This window comes from Dromaius novaehollandiae, chromosome 2, assembly GCF_036370855.1.
Source record: "Dromaius novaehollandiae isolate bDroNov1 chromosome 2, bDroNov1.hap1, whole genome shotgun sequence".
NCBI lineage: Eukaryota > Metazoa > Chordata > Aves > Casuariiformes > Dromaiidae > Dromaius > Dromaius novaehollandiae.
Genome location: NC_088099.1, coordinates 81,279,763 through 81,300,547, shown reverse-complemented (window position 1 = coordinate 81,300,547; position 20,785 = coordinate 81,279,763). Strand labels below are relative to the sequence as shown.

Here is a 20,785-nt window from a genome sequence, read left to right as displayed (position 1 = left end):
TTTTTTGACATTATTTTATGGTGTTTATTTTTATTCGAGATTTCATTGCAAAATCTTGTTTAGCACCACACCAGGTGCTGCACTCTGTGGTCAGTGCAACATAGGCATTTTTAAAGGCTTTTACCTTGAATGCAAGCCTGGGAAAACTCAACTTATGCTACGGATTTGGATTTAACATTAGGCAGTTAAAATCTGTAAATACTTTAAGACATCTGAAATATTGTAGTCCAGTAACAGGGCTGGCAAAAGCCAGTTTATTCTTTCATCATACTTTCAAACTATTTTTAATTCCTGTTTAAAAATGTACAGTTCTTTTAACCAGTAAGTTCATTATTTTGGATTATTACGTTATATTGTAGTACAGGAACAAAACATGAATGATTTAAAATCTTCTTTGTTTATTTCTGAACTAGCTGGTTCTAGAGTTTGTATAACTGTGTTATGCAAACAGTTTTAGTTTTAAAAGCAAAGAATGGGGTTTCTTTCTGCACATCTTGGAGAAAAATGCAATGCGGAAAACACATTGATTCTTCTTGCCTCACACATGAACAAATGGGCAGTTAGTGTATTAACCGGACTATAGATACTGAAATGTTTATGACAATTTTGAAAATCCTGGAACTTCACCATCTACATACTCCAGAATTTCCTACTAAGATAGGAATGATTTAAAGCAAAACCTTATTTTGACTGTGAAAACAAGCTCAGTCCCATGGAGTATCTTCATCACCAGAATGCCATTTGAAATGTGAAATTAGAGGCAAGGAAAAAGACAGGACTATTAAACAAAAAGCCTGAAATATTGTTCAGTGTTTTCACAATTTGAATCATTCTGGAAGATGGTATCCATTGTCACTATTTTACAGAGCTTTCTGCATTTTAACTATTCTCTTGGTTTGTCACAGTCAGTACGTCATACCCTGTGCTGCTAAGAATATTTACCCAGTGGCAGGAAAAAGACAGTAGCCTGCTGCTGAGAAATGCAGAAACAAACTCTCATGGGATATCATAATTGCCTGCTTTTGTGTATAAGTGAAAACACTAGAGGAAAATATTCTCTGCTTAAAATCAGGAGGTGTATGGCTTTTTCACTGACCGCTGTCACAATGTTTGGTGTTGCCCTCCTGCAGGATGGATGGTCACAGTATCACTTCGTAGCCTCATCTTCAACGATAGAAAGGGATCGGCAAAGACCATACTCTTCATCACGCACACCCTCCATCTCTCCTGTGCGCATGTCTCCTAACAATCGCTCAGGTAAGACCAGGCTTCAGCACCGCAGTAACAACAGAAGTAATCCGTCACTGTCATTCTCCATCATTAAGCAATGTCACTAGTATGTAGATCCATTATTAACAATGGTGGAAGACCACAAAAAACTTGTTTACTCTTATCTGGGTTATGTGTTTAAAACAGGAATGATTTTTTCTATAAAGTTAAAAGATCCACATTATTTTTTTGTCAGCTTTTCTTCTGGTTATATGTGTATGAGTATGTGTAAATGTATATATGTGTCCATACACACACATGCATAAAGTTAAAGAAAGATTGACTACAGGTCTTAATCTAATATTGATTCCATAGTTACACCAACTGTCATTAACTGTGTATGATCCATGCGATGACCTGTTATGCAATTATCTTAATTAACGCCATGGTGTTAATTACATTTTCCTATTAAAAAATCTGGGCCTTTTGCCCTCTTTTTATTCCAGGGTAAAATATACCTCAATTTGATACAGCCTCAGTGAAGGTCAAGTCTTTTACAGTAAACACAGTAAAACAGTCAGCCTTTGAATGTGCTTTTTACTACTTGCTTGGTGAAATGCTGTCATTCCATAGATGTACCAGGAGTTTATCATTAAAATAGGCCAAACTGATGGCTACCATCAGCATCATGCAATAGTAGCATTTGTAAGAAAATAGTTTTGTTAATTATCTGGAAGCTGCATCTTACTCCTGCAGAGCAACCACTGAGGAATTTTGAAAACCTGGCCTAAGTATAGCTCAGTGAGAGCTGCTGCACGCTGTTTACTTTTCAAGATCTGTTGGTTATACAAGTCCTTGGGTTTTTTTAATCTCAGCTTGACTATAAGTGCAAGGCACTTGAAATGTCTGGATGTGAGATCTTTGTTCTGTGTCTGGCCAGAACTATCGCCTCACTTCTGTTGCTCTGCTGCTTAAAGAACCTACTTAAAGAGATGGCTGATGAAATCTTACTGCCACTGTCAGTTATCAGAAGACTGGAAAAGGACAAACAGAGGGACTGTTTCTGAAGGTGGAAGAGCCCATGTAATCACAGAATAGTCAGCTTAACTTTAGTTTCTAGAAAATTACTGGAACAAATAATCACAATGTAAGATCTCAAAGATAATAGGGACATAAGATATTACTTGCCTTGCAGGAATGTCTACTTCTACATGGTAATATAAGTTACTGTCTGTCTGGTAGTAAGCATATCAAATCCAAATATTGGTCCAACACAATATGTTCTTGTAAAATCCATCTGAATTCATACTACAACATAGGTATAGGGCTTTGTGGACACGAATAGTCAGTGAATTAAATCTACTGTAATCAGTAAGACTTGACACTATTCCACACAACATTTTTGTAGGCAACCTAGAGAAACACAGTCCAGAAAAAGATATGTAAGGTGAATGCAAAACAGACTGGAAAACCATTCTCAAATACTAGATACTGTTCATTGCCAAAATGAAAGGATGTTTTGCTTGGGAGTCTGCAATGGGTCCAGTACTCTTCAGTGTTTTCATTAATGGCCCAGATAATGCACAAAGAATGCCTCTTACCTTTGCTGATGACACAAACCTGGGACAGACTCACGTACCTTGAAGGGCATTATCAGAATTCAGAATGATCCTGAGAAATTGGAGATACTGTCCAAATGGGGGAAAAAAGATCCTGTTCTTTACCGGTAAAGTGTATGGGGAACAACTGGCTAGATAGAAGTTGTGCAGAAATGATCTAGGGATTTTTGTTAATTGCAAACATGAATCAAGAGATGGAGAAATCAGGATATGAGGACGAGTGAATGGACTGTGATTGTTTAACTTGAGGAAGAGAGACTCAAGATGAGGGCTGTGAAAAGAGGTACACATTAAGTATTCAAGCATGTAACTGCCAAGCGCAAAGAGGAATGGTATAATCTTTCTCTATTTTCATAGCAGAAAAATGGAAATAATGAGCAGCAAGGAGTCAGGTGAGACATTGGGAACATTTCCTAACAGTAGGGATGCGGAGCACTCGAGTGCTTGAAAAAGTTATGTGGTCTCTCTCATTAGCGATCTTTAGGTTTAGATGAAAATCTATCAAGAATTATCTTGGTATACTGGATTCTACCTTGGGGTAAAGAGTTGAAGTAGGTGAACACATGGCGTCCCATCCATCCCTGTGATTTGGTGATACGATGCTTTAACTAGCATAGAGAGATCTGTCTTCTTTTTTGTGTCCTGTAAGGATCAGGAGCAGAAAGCCTTAGAAGCCTTTCAGTCTAATGTTGACTAATGATTTTATGTCTGCTTCCAATAAAAACCCTGGAAGAGGTGGCATCTGGATTTTAACACTTGCCAGAAAACAATTTTTTGTGGGATGAGAGATATAATTCCCACAGGGAAGAGCGGGAGGTGGTTTTGTCTTTATCAGTCAGCGTGTACAAAACACCAGAGTGTTTGGCATCACTAGAGTACGTGAAACAAAGTGCATCTGTGCATTAGCAACGTTTTCAAGGTTTACATTCTGTTTTGTCTCCTGTTGGAGTCATGTTCCCATTAGCCAATTTGGTAACATCATGTTTCTTTACCTCTGCTGGATTATCAGCTTCAGAATTACATCATTATTGACATGCAATTTCAAAGCAATCCCCAATTTTAATGGCTTCATAAGAAAAGCCATCTGTCACACATTTGCTTTGTAAATTCAAAGGTCAGGGCCAGCAGAATCTATCCGAGCAGAATGCATCGTTACTGCACAAGTGCTTTGCTACTCCTTAAATAAAAATTGTACCATGGTTTAGAGACACTGAGAGACATAGCTGCTGATTAAGCTTAACGAATGAGCTTTTCTTATACCAAATGTTAGTGTTCTTATTTAAAATCATGCAACTATAATTTTGTTGGTTAGAAATGAGTAAAAACAATACCACTGTCTTTGGGAATGTTTGGATATGATACTAGGGAGCGAAGTCCTGTTCTTAAAACTTAGGTTTCAGGTAAGCAATATAAAAATGGAAAGGCAACTTGTGCATGGAGGAATGTGAAAGTGCTATTGTTCATAGCTAGGATAGCACTGTAATGACAGCACATCAGCTAACCTTGGGGATGGGAAATGTTGATGCACTGAGCAATTACCAAAGCCTATGATGGAAGGAGAGAGTTCAGTAACACAGTGTGTTACGAATGCAAAGGTGATAATTAGGTATTTCCCAAAATCTTCACTGAAACTCATTTTCGGCATTCTTTCTTCCTTTAGAGAGTCCTCTTGACATGTCAAATACTTGAGTGGAGGCTCTGCCACTCACCTTGTACTCTGTCCTCTGGCCCCGCTTTTGTTCGTGTTCACCAGTCTAGAATAGCTAGATTACTAAAACTATTATGTCATCTTGTGGAAAAAGAGTTATATGTGTATATACTTATTTCAGAGGTAGCTGTATATTGGGGAAATACTTACACCTGGGTCCAAAATTGCTCAGATATTCAGATATACTGTCAGGGCCATGTTATCAGATAATCAGCCCATAATTCTCTGAAACTTCCATTTTGAAAATGCTTAAAATATTTGCCTTTTGCCAATTTTCTGTAATTTCACCTGTCGTCTGTGAATTCTCAAAGCAAACACTAACAGGTCTGAGATTGCTTAGCAAGATCCTTAAGTAGTAGAATGGATTTCATCATGCTTGGCCAAGTTAACTTGCCCACAAATACTCTCTTCTTGCCTGAGAGAATTATCATTGCTGTTAATTGTTTTATCCATCTGATCACTTTTGTAGTTTTAATGAAGGAAGAAACAACACAGGTATTAAACATTCAGAACCATTTTATTATTAATTCTTCATCCTCCTGAAGTAGTGAGCCAGCTGTATCTATATTTCTTCTTACTACTGGTATTGTGTTTATAGAGTTTTTAAGACTTCGGATGAAATTTCTCTCATCTAACTTTAACTATCCAAGTCTGAGTTGGTAACTCTATACTCCCTGTATAGGCAATAGAGGAAGAAAAGTCTAGAGGGCAGTTAAGGTTATTTAATGTAGACACTTAACTTGTGAGACAAATCATCCTCTGGAAGTACCTCTTTCTTTCCATTGTATATAAAGGGTGCTTCAGGTGCGTAGCCCCAATTAACACATTTAATTTAGATGCTGAAGTTAGGGCAAATGAACGTATATGTCTCTTGCTAGTTGTGTTTTATTTTGTAGACTGGCTTCCTTGATTTTGTCTCTAAGTGCACATGGTATTCTTGTATATACATCCTAGGTAGTTCCTGACCTATTTTTCACATTTCGATATGACTCCTAGAGTTTGGAGTTATGCAGTGGCCATGATTGATCCTAGCTGGTCTCTACACTTCCTGTCTGCTGTCTCTATGCTTGTGTCCTTAATAATAGTTCTTTAAAAAAATTTGAAAAATCTCTCATGAACTCTGTTTTTAATTAAATTTGTTACCCCAGTAGGGAAAGCGTATTGTATCTACCAACACCTAAATCTTTTGAAGTCAGTTTACCTGAAATCCATTTTTCCTCTGCTTTTCTTTCCCCTTCGTGTCTAAGAATCATGACTGCTAAGTCTTCATGATCAATGCCAGTGGTCACTCACCTTTTCCAGTGCATGGCAATGAAATACAAAACCAATTCTCCTCCTAGTCATCTTGAGATTTCCCCCTTTTATCCATACAACTAGTTTCATTGAGTCTTTTTTCTTACTGACTGCCAGATCTCAGAGTTAGTTATGGATCCATAGTGCAAGCCAACTCTTCCTCCTGTTCCATCACCCCTCTTCCTTCTTCTTTTAGCTCTCTCCACTTTTAAACAATTACTGGGTTTTTCCAGCACATGATGAAGGCGTTTTAATTTTTTTTTCATTTTCATTATAACTTAATTTTTAATGATGCCTTAGTTGTTGTTTTAATTGCAACTGCTCATCTATAGATAGCTAAAGACAAAAGAGAAATTATTTGAGTTACCTTTAAGTATTAGGTATTCTTTCTTATATGTTTTCTATGAAAAACACCTTTCTTTTCTTCCCTTCCCCCTTATGGGAACATGTTTCATGGGTTTGTTTATTTCAACAGAGAAAGAAGGAAACTATTTATAAGCATTTTTCTACTCAGTTGACATTTAAGGGTCTTTTCCACAAAAATAAATTGACCATTTTGAGAAAAATATGGAAGTGCCTATAACAGAAAGTACTGACAAGTTAAAGAAACTGAAAAGCTAAAGGGAAAAAAAAATTTGGTTATTATTATACTGTTTCATAATGATCATCTTAGATGTTGCGTGTAAATGAAAAAATAAAAAATTCAGAGAGAAAATGATGTTTGGAGTTGGTTGTCCCATTAATACATTTGTTCTGTATTTGAAATAACAGCACCTTCTCTTCTCTTCCATCCTGTGGTGGTGTTTCTTCAAACAGCTTAATATTACTGTAGTAACATCAATATGCTAACAAATACAAACTTTATTAAAATGTTTACTATAGAGCTAAACACTACATTCAGTGATAAGTGGGGAGAAAAATAAATCCATTTTTATGATCTAGCAAGTGCCCCAGCCTCACCTCGGGAAATGATCAGCCTAAAAGAAAGAAAAACAGACTATGAATCAACTGGAACAAACGCGACTTACCATGGAAGTAAGGGAGAACACACTTCTAGGAAAGACACCATGACAGGTAAGATTATGCTTATGTAACATATGTAAAAATCAGCTGTCATAGACCCATTTTGTAGGCTTGGCAGAGCGTACAGTAACAGAGAAAAGAGCCTGCTTTGGTTGATTGCAGAGTTTTAGTATCCTTGAGAAGCACAAGTAATACTGACCTCTTCACAAAGAAGAAGTTCTAAAAGCAGTCTTACAATTTTTTTAATTAGAAGTTGGTTTCCTTTTTAATACAGGTGGGTAAATCCACCTTGTGTTAACTAGCTTTGTTTCTGTTAGCATGACAATGGTTGAGCATGTGCAGCAATCCCTAACATTTGTCTTTTGCAGAGAACAGCCTTCTAAGACCAGTTAGTTTATTTTGCATGTGTCAGTAATTCCTAGGAAATTCAGTAGCAGTTTGTACAGTCTTTCCTTGCTACTTTTTTCTCCAGGTTGATTGAAATGCAGTGATTTTCTCTGTGTCTGTTATGGCATCTATTGCAGGTTTCATGAAGGCTTCTCTCTCCTACTGAGCTCATTAACCCATTAGAATGTCAATAATTATGAATTGTTGAGTGCTTTGCCTAATAATGCTCCTCTTCATTAATTCTCTTACAAAATATGTGTTGGTCTCCATCACCATTGCACAGGCTCGTGTTACCTGTGATGAGCGTTTTGTTGTGTTTATACAGTGCTGAGCACCATGGTGTCTTCTCCTCCAAGTGCTACCTCAGTGCAAGGAATAAATCACAGTGAGGAGCCCTCCTGCCTGCTGGGTTTGCCAGAGTGGGTTGTCTTTTTGTTCCTCATCTCATTGGGGATGGCACTAACATGCCGATTCAGCATCAAGCCATCCATGCCATAGTGTCTACTTTCAAGACTCTATTCAGGATATGACATGACGCAGACAGCATTATTGTGCTATACACTATTTTGCAATCAAAATTCTAAAAGCCAGCATTTGAACATACGTGAAAATGCAATACAGAACATTAATTAACATGAAAGTGGAAATCTGAAGAAGAGGAATGACAATCAAGAGCATTTGGAAACCACAAAAGTGATGAGTGTCCTGAATGGCATCTGCAGGATACTGTGTGTGATTGCAGGAAACAGGAAGCCAGTTATTCAGTCAAGGTACTGTACTTAATGTATCTATAATATTTGCAGTGTTTGGTATTCACCACACAGAATGGTTCTCTAAAACACTTCCAAGGTCATGACGTACGTGACTGGGAAGGATAGGATTTCATTTTTTTCGCAACTTTGTTGAGTATCTGTGAAGAGGGCGTCTTGGGAGTAAGAGCAGCAGGCTGAAAAGACAGCGTAGAGTGTTTCCTTCTAGCTGTATCTGCAAATTTAAACAACCAGATTACATTAGAAGGATCACAAAAAAAGGATTTCCGTGGTTTCCTTACAGATAGTAACATCTTCCTTCTTGTGTCTCTCCACACAAAGAAAAATCATGTTGTTTTTTCCCCATCCCTTTTCATTTTGCCTTTTACTGTAGTATTTTTGTTCTTCCATTCCTGTGTCAGTTACGTCCTTTCTCTTTCTAGCCGATTTTAGGAGCATGAGGCTTGTACTTCACTGGCAGCCTTTGCTCTGCTGTGATTTTTGCATCCTGTTTTCCTTGACTATGTGCTTCCATTTTGTCTTTTGTATTACTGATCTTTTGGGTGGGCTCTTAATAAGGAAGCTCTCAGCATCGTGCTCAGCTGTTGACTACTTTTGCAGCTGCTGGGCTCAGTGAAAGAAATCAAAAAGTCAATTTGATAAGTTTTATAATATTTCAGTCTTACATAGCCGTTGTACAAATGAATATGGAATTAACGCATCACATTCTCTCTCTTTCAGATCACCAAGCCTCTGCTCTGGTCTGAGCTCAAACTAAGCACCATTTTAAGAACAAGAGAACATTACAGTTAGAAGGAGTGAAAAAGTCTTGCTAATCAACATTCAACGTATAATTTGTATAACATATCTGTAGGTTGTTAAATAGAAAATATTTCATTAAAGAACAAAATAAAATTCAGTATTTGTGATTTTAATTGCAAAACATTTTGGCTTGACTCAAATGGTCTAATACAAATTTGTGTGACAAGTTCATTGCAGTATCTGTATCTCATTTTGTGTATCAAATAATGCATTACAGCTAATATATCCACAGACCTTATGGGACATAGATAAATGTTTTTTCAAGTTCCACCTGGCATATAAGTATTTTGAGCTGCTCTTGTATTTTGTGCCAAGCTGATGTATTACATAAGGCTTTTTTTGACTTACGGATTTACACAGAATGTGGAACTATAGCTGTAGTCCCCATTTATTCACAACTGTCTCCATGCTCGTCTCCAAAGCTCTTCTCAGTTTATAGGTCAAAAATTTTATGACTGGTTGGCTGGGACTGAAATGAGGGTTTTTTGATGGATTTTCAAAGTAGAAAATTTGGCTTCTTGCCATTGTGGGGAGCTGTCAGGAAACCTTTGGGAAATATGGAGAATCTTTGAAGTAAACAGTTTGGCTGAAAATGATAACTTGTATTGATTTCACAAGGATAGCTAGGAAATACAGGAACAATATCAAAGTTCTCCTTGCCCTCTTCACTTCACAGGTTTATGATGCCTTGTACATTTACAATCCATCTTCACACTAGAAAATAATAACCAATAATAAAATTTTATCACCCAAAGTATATTTTTAAGACAAAAACGATTATATTCTTTAAAAAAATACAAGAACTATAAATGAGTGCGATAGCGTTATTTATGCCATGGTGTTTCCCTTCAAAACAGGGAAGATAAGCTTGCTGTATACTATCAGGGGATTCCTACTCCAAAGTTTCTTTTACTTTGTGAGTTCCCTTACTGAGCTGATACATGCATCACAATCTGTGCCCTGTATCACCTCTTCCACCAGCAGTAACACCTTCTGATGATTTTCTTTTGGTTATCGATAGTCATACTTAATCATCTATACTTTTCTTATCTAAACTTACTTGTAAGTTCCTGCACAATCTGAACACAAACAACAATCAACAACAGCTACAGGTGCTCTGGCTGCTTGAACTTGCTATAACTTTAAGAAGCCATAATATAAAGTAATCTTTTCCCATGCCCTTGCCTCGTCTTTCACCATGCAAGAAGCTGGCATTGCTACGACAGGTAGTCATCTTTGGTAGTTGATATTTCTGAGGTACAAAAGTATTTTTCTTTGCTGTCTTGAACTAAATTTCAGAAGAGGACTCCCACTGATTATAGCAGAAAAAGCAGGACATGTACATGAGGATGACTATCTGATTTCTCTTTTCTTTCTTACTCTCACTCTGTGTTTGCACCTTACTGTTCCAAAGTGACTGTAAGTGTGTTCAGAATGAGCACTTTTAGGAACTGAAACTTGAATGTTAAGCCATCAATCAAGTAAGTGACTGGGATATATGGGGAGGACTTAGACCAGTGGTATCTTTGTGACATTAACCACTGAGTGACATAATTTTCAAAGCTGCTCTAAGCTTCGCGGAAGACTGCTGTGGGAAATTATTTGATACTTTTTTAACCAGTATCATCCTGAAAACTGAAGGGAAAAAAAAGAAGGTAGTTTTATATAATTGTCTTTGTACACTGCAGCCATGAAGTACTGCCGTTTTATCATGGTACTCATTTTAGAACCTTCCCAATTTTACCTCTTCAGTATTGTCTTGTACTTATGTGTAAAAACTACATAAGATACACATATACACACACTGAGATGTCAGCTTTGGGATCATTTCATCTGCTGCTACAATTCTGACATGTCCGTAAGGGAGTGTGGCTGCTGGGAGGTCTCCATCTCTTGCGCTCCTGGTACTCCTTTCCCTTCTCTTGCTGTATTTTATTAAAAAAAAAAAAAATCTTCCATTGCCCTGTCTTTCTTTCCCTGTGATAATTTTACTGTGATGGTGCCTAAACCGTATAGCAGCAAGAAACAGACAATTCCACAAATAACCACACATACATCCACTCATCTGGCTTATTCCCTCTCTTCTTTATATTTGCCCCTTCCTTTGGACACCAGACCCAACTGCTCACTGAAGCATAGCAGAGTTCAGCAGTTTCCAAGCAGTTCCCTGGCCTACATGTCCAGAAGGAGGTACTGGAGCAGGGCTGCATGCATTGCTAGCGAATGCATTGCTTGACTTATATATATATACTCAAGAGAGGGAATTATATCAGCCTCCCAGCTTGACTAAGCCAAGATTTCTTGTTTGTGAACTCGTGGCAGTCATTTCTAAGTGTTTGATGTGTCACTGTATTTCATTATATTAAAAAAGATACTCCAGTTTGTTTGCATTTTTAAGTGGTGAGTTTGTATTCATGTGACTGCAGTGGAATCAACAACGTAGACCTTACAGCTGTTCTCACAAGCAGCCACTGTGTCCATCTTTCTATTGCAGATCTGCAGTCTGGGAGACTGCAAGTCTTATATCTGGCATGTGTAAATTTATGACTGCATCAGTGCAAATTTCATTGTAGTGTGTTGGACAGGTATGCTTAAGTCTAGACTATTTCTGTGTTTTAATAGCCATGGTTATTTGTGTCACATACGTTCCATGTGCCTTTTTATATACCTGTAAAAAGATGGAAAGGCACTGACCCTCTCTTAATCTCTCTGCTTGCTTCTGGGAGCAACATATAAATATTAGCATGTGTCCAGTCTGCTAGTTTTCATCAGATTCTTCATAAAACCTTCAGATGTTGCACCTTATATCCATCTCCTTATTCTTGACACTAAATACCCATGAACAGTATTGCCCTGTCTGGCCTGAACACTTTCAGTCATGCCTGACTTAAAACTTGCATGCATGAAGCTTCAGGCCCTGCTCATTTTGAGATTCATATGTGTTCAAAAAAATGGTTACAGGAAGTTCTTCCCCTGTTTATGAGAGGCCAAAGCTTTGAAATCATTGACTGTCACTTTCATTTTGTTCAAGAGGTTGCACATCACAAAATGGGGAGCTGAAACACTCTCTCTGAATCTTTAACTCTTGAGAAGAAGGATATGTATAAGCTAGCTTCTTCTAATGCCTTGTGTGGCTAGCAAAAAACTCAGAAAACCAGCATAAAAAAAATAGTACCAAGGAAGGATCTGGCACTGACACCACTGAGCCACACCAGCTGGAGAAGCACCCTGAATGGCAATGCTGAAGTGGAATCATCTAATATCAAAGACTGGCATCCAGAAGGAGAGATTCAAACACTAAAACAGTGGGTCCAGGTGGAACTCGTAAAGAACACTGAAATAAAAAAACAGTCAAGCCTCACACTTTACTGAAGTCTGGCAATACAATGTAGCCTGAACAGAGAGACCCTCTGTAGAGTCACTCTTCTGCTTTAGCATCTATGGCCAAAGACAACCTGCTCAGGCACTCATGACTTTCATCTGCTACTGGCGCCCAGGCAGAATTGAGAATACCTCCCATTGAAAAGGACCAACCATCATCTGTTACTAGAGTTGATGTTCCTCCCATGTTCAAAGGAAGAATCCCACCACACTCCTTGGAGACCTCTATTTCGTACACAGAACTGTGCAATGCCTCAGTAATTGTATCGAGCTCATCAAGAAACCAGAGTTTTCTCATCCCCTTAACTAATGGTTATCAGGTGAAAAGCCTCTTCTTCCAGCTGTTAGAGCTCATCACCCCACCATATGAGCCTTGTCTTTATCCTGTTTTGAGGACATATTAGAGATCTTTAAGAATACTATCTGAGATCTGTAAAGCACCAATATGGAAGAGTGCACCAAACTTTGTCAAAAATCACACCCTCAGCATAGTACCTGTGACAGATGTGAAGCTCAGAATTGGAATATCCCATTCAACTTTGACTAATGACCTTGTCATTGTTTGGCAATAGAAGGTGTGGTGGCTGGAGAAAGAAGGATAAAGGCAAGTTGTGCTTGCTGGGATCCATGCTAGCAGGCACTCGAAGGAAGAAAGAATAGTTACCTCTCCTTCAGTAACCATGGTTCTTCGTGATGGTGTGACTAGCATGGATCCCATACCCAGCTTTCATCTCTGTTGCTCAGTCACCCTCAAAGTTGGTCAGCTGTGAAGGTACTGAAAGGAACTCTTGGTACATCCAGTTCTTATGCCATTTCACAGAAACCTGAAAGAAGTGACATGTTTTGATTACAGTGATGATTCTGATTTTATTAATGGTCACAACTACTCAAAATTTTTAAAAAATTGCTTGCAGACACATGCTTTTATAATGGGAATAATAATGGCAGCATAAAATCATTGGCTCTGACATCTGGAGAGTTAATAACTCATGCCCAGTAAGAACAATGTGCAGCAGCTCTGCAAAAAACATCTCTCATATTCTTGCAAATATGAGAAATACATACAGTGTTTCTGATTCTACAGGTGAACTACACTTTAGCTAGATAGCCACATCAAAGTAATCAGTGAAATGAGCCTTGCGGGAGAAATTCTTGTCTTTGTATGTGTTCTCATGGGGAAAAAATAAATTTTTGCATAACACCAGAATGTTTTCCTTGTCTCTAGAAGCACTTGTTTTTCAAACTCATAACTCAGTTTTATTAGTGCATTTTAACAGTAGGCCATCTGAGAAGAACGTGACAGCCGTTTGCAGATGTGAGACTATCATGTCGTCCACATCTCTTCAGTATAACCACATACTACTTTTTCACAGAACTCATTTTTCAGTTATATTTGATCACTTTTCACACCAATATTTCACCATATAGCAAAAGAACTCTATAATAAACAATACAGAATTTTGTGTAACATCATCCAAATGAAGTGAAAGGAACAAAATGCCAAGTTGTTGTTGTTTCTTAAACTCAGTATTTATAACTGCTATCTGTTTAGTGTATGTGTGACATAAAACCTCATATATAGCCTGAAGTATATTACTGAATGCTAGCTGTGTGTGAAGTTCTTTTGTTGATTTATATGAGAAGTGCCCAAGAGTGGTATAAACAAGACATAGTACCTGTAACCATTAGCACCATTAATAAGTGTTATATACATGTACACCAACAAGAAGATTAAGACTGTTTGGTGGGAGGGGAAGAAAAGAGAAGTCTGCAGGTGCTTTTAAAGGTGCTTTCATATGGGTAACAAGCATTGTATTTAAAGAAGCCTTAAGAATCAATTTTCAAGCCAAAGAGATATGTTTAGTAAAACTGCTTTTACCTTCCTTTTTTGTCTCTTCAGCTCAAAACACTGGAATCTCAACTTTGTACAGGAATTCATATGGTGCACCTGCTGAAGACATCAAACATAACCAGGTAAGGAAGGAGACTGAAATGTTATTGTTCCAAATGGGAAAAGACTGATTTAGCATTTTGTATGGAAACAAAGAAAAATATCACAAGGACTGAAAAATCTAGATAGCAGAAAGGCTAGCACTTCCACTGGCTTCGACCGAGTTACAGTCTTTTATGCTAATGGATAATTTCAGTCCAAGTTTCAAAAATGTGCAACAAGTTATTACATTGAACAGTATACTTGCAAACATGATCTAAGGTCTGTCACTATTACTGAAATAAAAAGGGGCTCGGGAACTAAATGTGTTTAAAGGTCTGGATGGGTACAACTAAGACTACAAAAGCCTGGCTAGCAGAATGGCCACTTCCACTGCGTCTACTAGTAAAGGGAACCTATTTCATGGTGTCTCATGCCAGTGAATTTGGTGAAATCCATTCACATCTCATTATGTGGATATATCCATCATAAAAAATTCAGCACTACTGTTGACACCACGTGGCTCACATGCTAAGGCATTTCAGCAGAAACACAAGCATTGAATAGGCCTGGAGAGAGAACCTCCTTCTATCTCTTTCAGGGATGTGTATGCTATACTTATATGTAGTTAAAGCCCTCGTAAAGTGACTATTTGGTCACTTTACAAGCATGATTTGCAGTAAGGCTTTTTGTTTATTTGTTTGTTTTTAATGTATGTATCAGGGCATGGCTAAGAGAAAATCTAGCGTTTCATCAGTAAGGACAGTTTTACATATATGTATATCCAAGCCATTCTGTCCAGAAGCTTGGGAATGTTTTAAAATGTCCTGTCTGTGAGTACCAGTAAGCAATAAGTACTGATGAGTAAGGTGGACATTCCAGAAATTTAATTGGTAGTAGGGATGGCAAGTTAACATACCCCCACAGAATGAAAAAAAACCCCAGACTGTTGTAATATTGACACGTATGACAATCAGGTGACTTCAAAATAGTATCTCCTCAGCCCCTTAGGAAGTGGACCTTTTTCTATGGTCATGGGCTTTTGTTTCATCATTATGTGTAATGATACTTTACACTTAATTATCACAACTCAGTAATATTTTCACAACCTCTCTATGAGTTGTACAAAAGTTATAGCATTTTTTAAATTAGAAAAATGAAGCAAAAAAATGTTTAAGGAAAACACTTAAAATGATTACTAGTATCAGACAGGTAAATCCATATTGGGTAGAACTGATGAAAAAGATTTTGGGGGGAAAATTTTGATTCTGATATTTCAATTTCAATCCACCAACTGCAGGTGAACAGTTTCCAATGTTCTGTGCCTCCATTTTCCATTACTGATTATGCTCTCTAGTTAGCCAGCATTTCCTATGGTGTACCATGTGTTTTCTTTGTGTGAGCCACTTCAGTGCATGACAGCATTTCTGCTTTTAGTGCATTGCAAGAGATAAAGTCCTTCTAATTAACACAGTATTTAGAGAAAATAAGTACTCTGCTGAAGTACTCTAACAGCTGGTGCACTCTAACTGCAGTCATGAATCAACTAATTTGATTTTGGGGGCAAAAAGCTAAAGCAGGAACCCAAAAACCAAAAATATTTTTCTATTTCTACCTATTTGCTTTCTCAATGAAATGTCAGGTTTCTGAATGACATGTCAGAAATAATGTTTTTAACTAAAATGAACCCTAACATATTAATTCAGTCCCCTACTTTTTGCCCAGAGAACATTGATCAGCCCTAACTTTTTGGCTTCTAAATAGATTGCTTAGTGTAGCATTTTTCTCATGTGTCCAGAATTAAACAACTATATTTAAATATGTGGAGTGAAATGAGCTGCTCAAGGTCCTATAAACATTATTGTTATATATAAACATTAATAGCAGTACTCAAAATAGAATCTAGTGTAGTTATGCTCCCTATTGCTGTTCTAATGTTGGACCTGATGTTGCAACATCACCCATGGGCTTGTTAAAGCAGATGGACACAGACAACCTTTCGCACTCTGCACGGGAGTCCAATACAGCCATGCTTTGAAAGAATATCAAATGATTTAGGACATATCAGTGAGACGGCTCTATGCTTTTACAATCAAAAAATCTGCCCAATTTTAATGGAGGTGACATAGAGTAAACGGTAGTATTCTACTAAGATACTTAGCAAATGTTTATACATTTCATCTCTTAATTAAAAATCCCCACGGTAAGAACAGATACTCACTTGGGCTGTGTGAAAACAGCTTTACAGGGAACTTAGGTTAGGGGACTGCCTGAGTCTGCACATCGTAACTATTTGGTCTTTGAGGCAACTTGCTGGATATGTAGCAACATCACAAAATTGCTAACAGGACGTGTTGAAGAGGTGGTAAGAAGATGGTTCAGCTTAACAGTAGCTGAAGGTTCTCATGGTTCTTATTCTAAATCTCACTTGCATCAAAATGTTCAGCATCTTTGGAGTGCATATCACTTCCATTCAGATTGTTCAAGGCTGAGTTTTGGGCACCAATGTTGGGAATATACATCTGCAAAATAGTCAGAAAGTTACATGCGGATTATATTACAAAAGTAATTGTAAGCCACACTGTTCAGATCCAGATTTTTAACTGCTTTTGAAGTAAACCAGCATCTGTTAGCAGCAATAATATTAAATAATAAATGAAAATGTAACAAAGTCATTTGGAATGGCAAGGCAAAGCTGTGGAATTAATTCACTACCAAGCAATACTGTGGGCAGATGTCAGGATAATGCATGCCTTTGTATTCCCAGCATGATAAACATAAAAGCATGAGCACTGTTCTTTCTTCCATGTTGTTGCCCACTATGCATTATATCTAACAAGTTGTGGGTATTTCAGGTTTCAACACAGCCAGTTCCACAGGAGCCCAGCAGAAAAGATTATGAACCATATCAGCCGTTTCAGAATTCAACCAGAAGCTATGACGAGTCCTTCTTTGAGGACCAAGTGCATCATCGTCCACCTGCAAGCGAATACAACATGCACCTGGGACTAAAGTCAACTGGCAACTACGTCGACTTCTATTCAGCTGCTCGTCCCTATAGTGAACTTAACTATGAAACAAGCCACTATCCAGCCTCTCCCGACTCCTGGGTGTGAGACTTGGGCAGACACAAAAGCTCCAGGAACTGTGCATGTGCATGCATACCACAAGACATTCTTTTTCCTGCAAATTTAGTTTGTTAAAGCCTGTTCCATAGGAAGGCCCAGATAACCAGTATGGAAAAAATAAGATTTTTTTAGAAGGCTAAAAGAAATGAAAGCTAAACAAGGGAGTAATTAGAAAGATATATATATATTATATATATATATATATATTACAGTGTGGGACAACTTTACTGTTGGCCTGTAGAGTCTAAAGTTCGGTGTCGTATATTGAATGTGGCTGAAGGAAGGAGGGAGAACATGACAGTGGATGTGGGTCAAGAGTTAAGCACAAGTAACTGAGCAGCGTACATACTTTATGGGGAACAGCTTCTCACACTTTGTTTAATATCCTCATTCATTGTGAATCTAGGCTTCAAGTTGCATTTGGGGTTTCCTCTGTACAGCAAGATGTTTCTTGCCTTTTGTTAATGCATTGTTGTAAAGTATTTGATGTACATTACAGATAAAAAAACAAAGTGCATTGTGTATATTACACCAATGCCACAGTGTTTCTTCATCTATGGTTCTAAATATTGCTTCAATTTCAAATTTTGAAAGATGTATGAATTTCCAGGTTTTTTGGTTTTCTTTTCCCCGGTGCGTTTTAACAAAAAAACAAAAACAAAAACAAAAACAAAAAGGAATATTTAGCAGTATTGTTCGTTCTGATATGTGAATTTGTTTGTGGCAACTAAAAAAAAAAGGCATTCAGCAGTTTCTGACAATTAACATTCATCGTTCCACACTCCTTGTCAACAAAGTGCTTTTTCACTGCCTAAAATTTTAGATGTAGATATTTGAAATAGATTTTTTTCATTTATACCAGTTTTCTTTATGATGATACAGTGTTAAAGGAAAATAAATTACAATTGATCTGTCATCCATATTTGCTAAGAATGTCTATTTCCAAGAATCTATCATAAAAATACACATTCTTACTTGTGTGTGTCCACGTATGCATAGTACTCTCTTTGTGTGTGTATGTGTTTGAGTGTGTGCGTTTGCGTGGTAAAAGGATTATTTTCATCCAATGTTTTCCTTGTTCAAGCTTTAATTTCTGTTTGATTTTTCTGGTTTTTTAAACAGTGGAAACTCCAGTATGTGCTTTCTCTTACTCACTTTATTAACCATCAATAGCAATTCAAAATTGTTAGGCCACTTACAAACTGAGGGGGTTCTAGGATTTTTCGCTGACTCCTTCACCCTTGGTTGCCATTTCGTTGATCTTCTCTTGAGGAAAGAAGTTGATCCTGTTACTCTCCAGCCACCAACCAGCAAGTGCTCAAGGAAGACAGAGTTTGATCTTGCCATCTCCCTGAGGGAATGGAGAGCAAAGACCCAATAGATGCAAGTCTGGAGTCCCCAGACTCTTCAGGCTGCAGAAGGGTCCAACTCCTGAACCAGTAGGGCAATCAGTTATTTGAAACCATACCAAAAAAACCCACCCCACCCAAAACACATTCCTCAAATATAAAAACACTGACCATTTCCTTGCATTTAAAATAAAAACCCTAAAAAATAAAAGCTGTAAGGGACAGAGAATATTTTTTTCTTTCAAAAAAAATCTAAGCTAGAAGGCTAGAAGAGCCGGGATATTTATCTTAGCTCTTGGGACTCTGAAAGTAAAAAAAGAGTATCTGTAATATTTCTTTGATTCAGCCAACAGTTCAGTGTACTGTTTTCACAGACTGAGACCCAGTGCAACTGGACTAGTTGCAGACTGTTTCGATTCCCATTAAAGAAATTGTTTTAGGTTACAAACATTTCTGTGATTAGTCTTGTAATAGTGCTACCATCACCTGGCGCCCTTTGGGGTGCATGCAGCAGGAGGATTTGCTCGCAAGTCGTTACCTGCTCTAGAGACAGCAAACCAAGTAGTTCAGGCAGGCAGGGACTGTGAGGTAGAATTGATTTATCAGTCATCTAGAACTATAGTTTAATCTTTTTGGCAGCTTTTCCCAGTGTACGATATGTAACCTTACTTGCTCTTTGTAGTAAACAGGGGGGAAAAAAATCGCATGCAAAAAAAAATTGAAAAAATTTGAAAATGGGTGGGTGGGAGGGGCACAGTGGGCCAGATGTATAGTGAGGTAGATAAAAATATTATTCATAGTTTTGGACACAGGTTGTTTATATTTTATTTATTACATTGATTTTAATAAGACGAGTGACATTTGCAGTGCTCTTTTGAACAAAGCACATTTTCAGTATAAAAACTTTTTTTTACTAAAGAATGTCATCAGTAACTTGAAGTTCTTCTTGACTGCCTGATAACCATCAGATTTGTGCAGTTCTCCAAGAGCAGGATTGCCAACAGGCCTGAGGGATCTTTGACTCTGCTTAAAGTTCTTAAGACAGAAGGTTATTGTAAGTTGGATTTATTTGAATTCTTTAAAATATTAAAATGCCCACATTGACCCCTTTCCACTCCTCTTAGAAATTAGTTCAAGTCAAATGTTGACCATTGCTCAAGTGAGAGATTCTGGATTGATAAGTGGCAAAAAATACCTTTTGTCTATGGTTTATGTTGTTCTGTTTCCATTCCTCTGTAGTGGCAAGTGCTCCGACTAATACTGTTCACTCTTGCTGTACTGAGTTTTGAAAAGGTGTTGGATTACCTGGCTTCTTTTCCAGGCTTGGAAAGCCAACACTGCTGCCATACCGAGCAAGATATATATGATGCATTCTTTTTAATATTGAGGAAAGTATCATTACCTATTGCTGTTCCCTTCATTCTTGTACTAGATCACACACAGAAATAGAGAATAATTAAAAAAAAATGTTCCAAAAAATGTATAAAATGCAATTGATGTACTGTAAAATGTTGGATTTTTTTTTTTAACAAGCTTCATATTAGAATCTTGATCAGCTGTGTAGAGCTATATAAATCTCACTGTTTTATTAAATGCTGTTTATGGTCTGGAAGGAATGGTTAACCTATCTCAAGATAACAAATTTGCACTAACATGAGCAATATTGATTTGAAAAAAAAATAATATGAATTCAATATTTAAAAGATAAACTATGATTTTAAAGGTATATTAACACTGGAAGTACATTTTGACAAATAACATATTTAAGCCCAAAATATAAATGGTTATGTCAGATAACACAAAAGAACTATAACAAAATAGACTGGGGAAAAAAAATGTGTTTCACTGTACATGTTGCTAACATGTACAAAGACAAACTCATATTGACATATTTTCTATTAATAAATCCTACTGTATTGTGGAGACTTGCTGGTCATAGTGCAATATGTTTAAACGCAGAAGTTGACTCCGTCAGTTGATTCCTAGCTTCACACAGCCAACAAACCCCTGCAATTTGTTCATTTTAATGCTTAATTGCATAGCTAGCTCAGCCTTTCACTCCCCTGCTCCCCCACCTATGTTTTCCATCAGGTTTCCGAGCAAAGCCTGCTTTGCAACAGCAAGCAAAAGGGAAGGGGGTTTTGAAAACAGTGTCGACACACGATCCACCCCCAATTATGGCTGCTA

At 37.4% G+C, this 20,785-nt stretch overlaps 1 protein-coding gene across 5 annotated transcripts in view; it reads left to right on the top strand.

Moving 5' to 3' along the window:
* Positions 1–20,523, top strand: part of CTNND2 (catenin delta 2) — a 664,005-nt gene extending 643,482 nt beyond the window's left edge. For 4 of the 5 annotated variants that reach the window (XM_064506857.1, XM_064506856.1, XM_064506858.1 and 1 more), the window contains 4 exons: positions 1,131–1,257; positions 6,772–6,903; positions 14,092–14,165; positions 16,977–20,523. In XM_064506857.1, the coding sequence (XP_064362927.1) occupies positions 1,131–1,257; positions 6,772–6,903; positions 14,092–14,165; positions 16,977–17,237 (594 nt within the window). In that variant the 3' untranslated portion in view covers positions 17,238–20,523. The remainder of the gene's footprint in view (positions 1–1,130; positions 1,258–6,771; positions 6,904–14,091; positions 14,166–16,976) is intronic. The other variant, XM_064506859.1, reaches the window with a different exon arrangement.
* Positions 20,524–20,785: the final 262 nt, after the last annotated feature.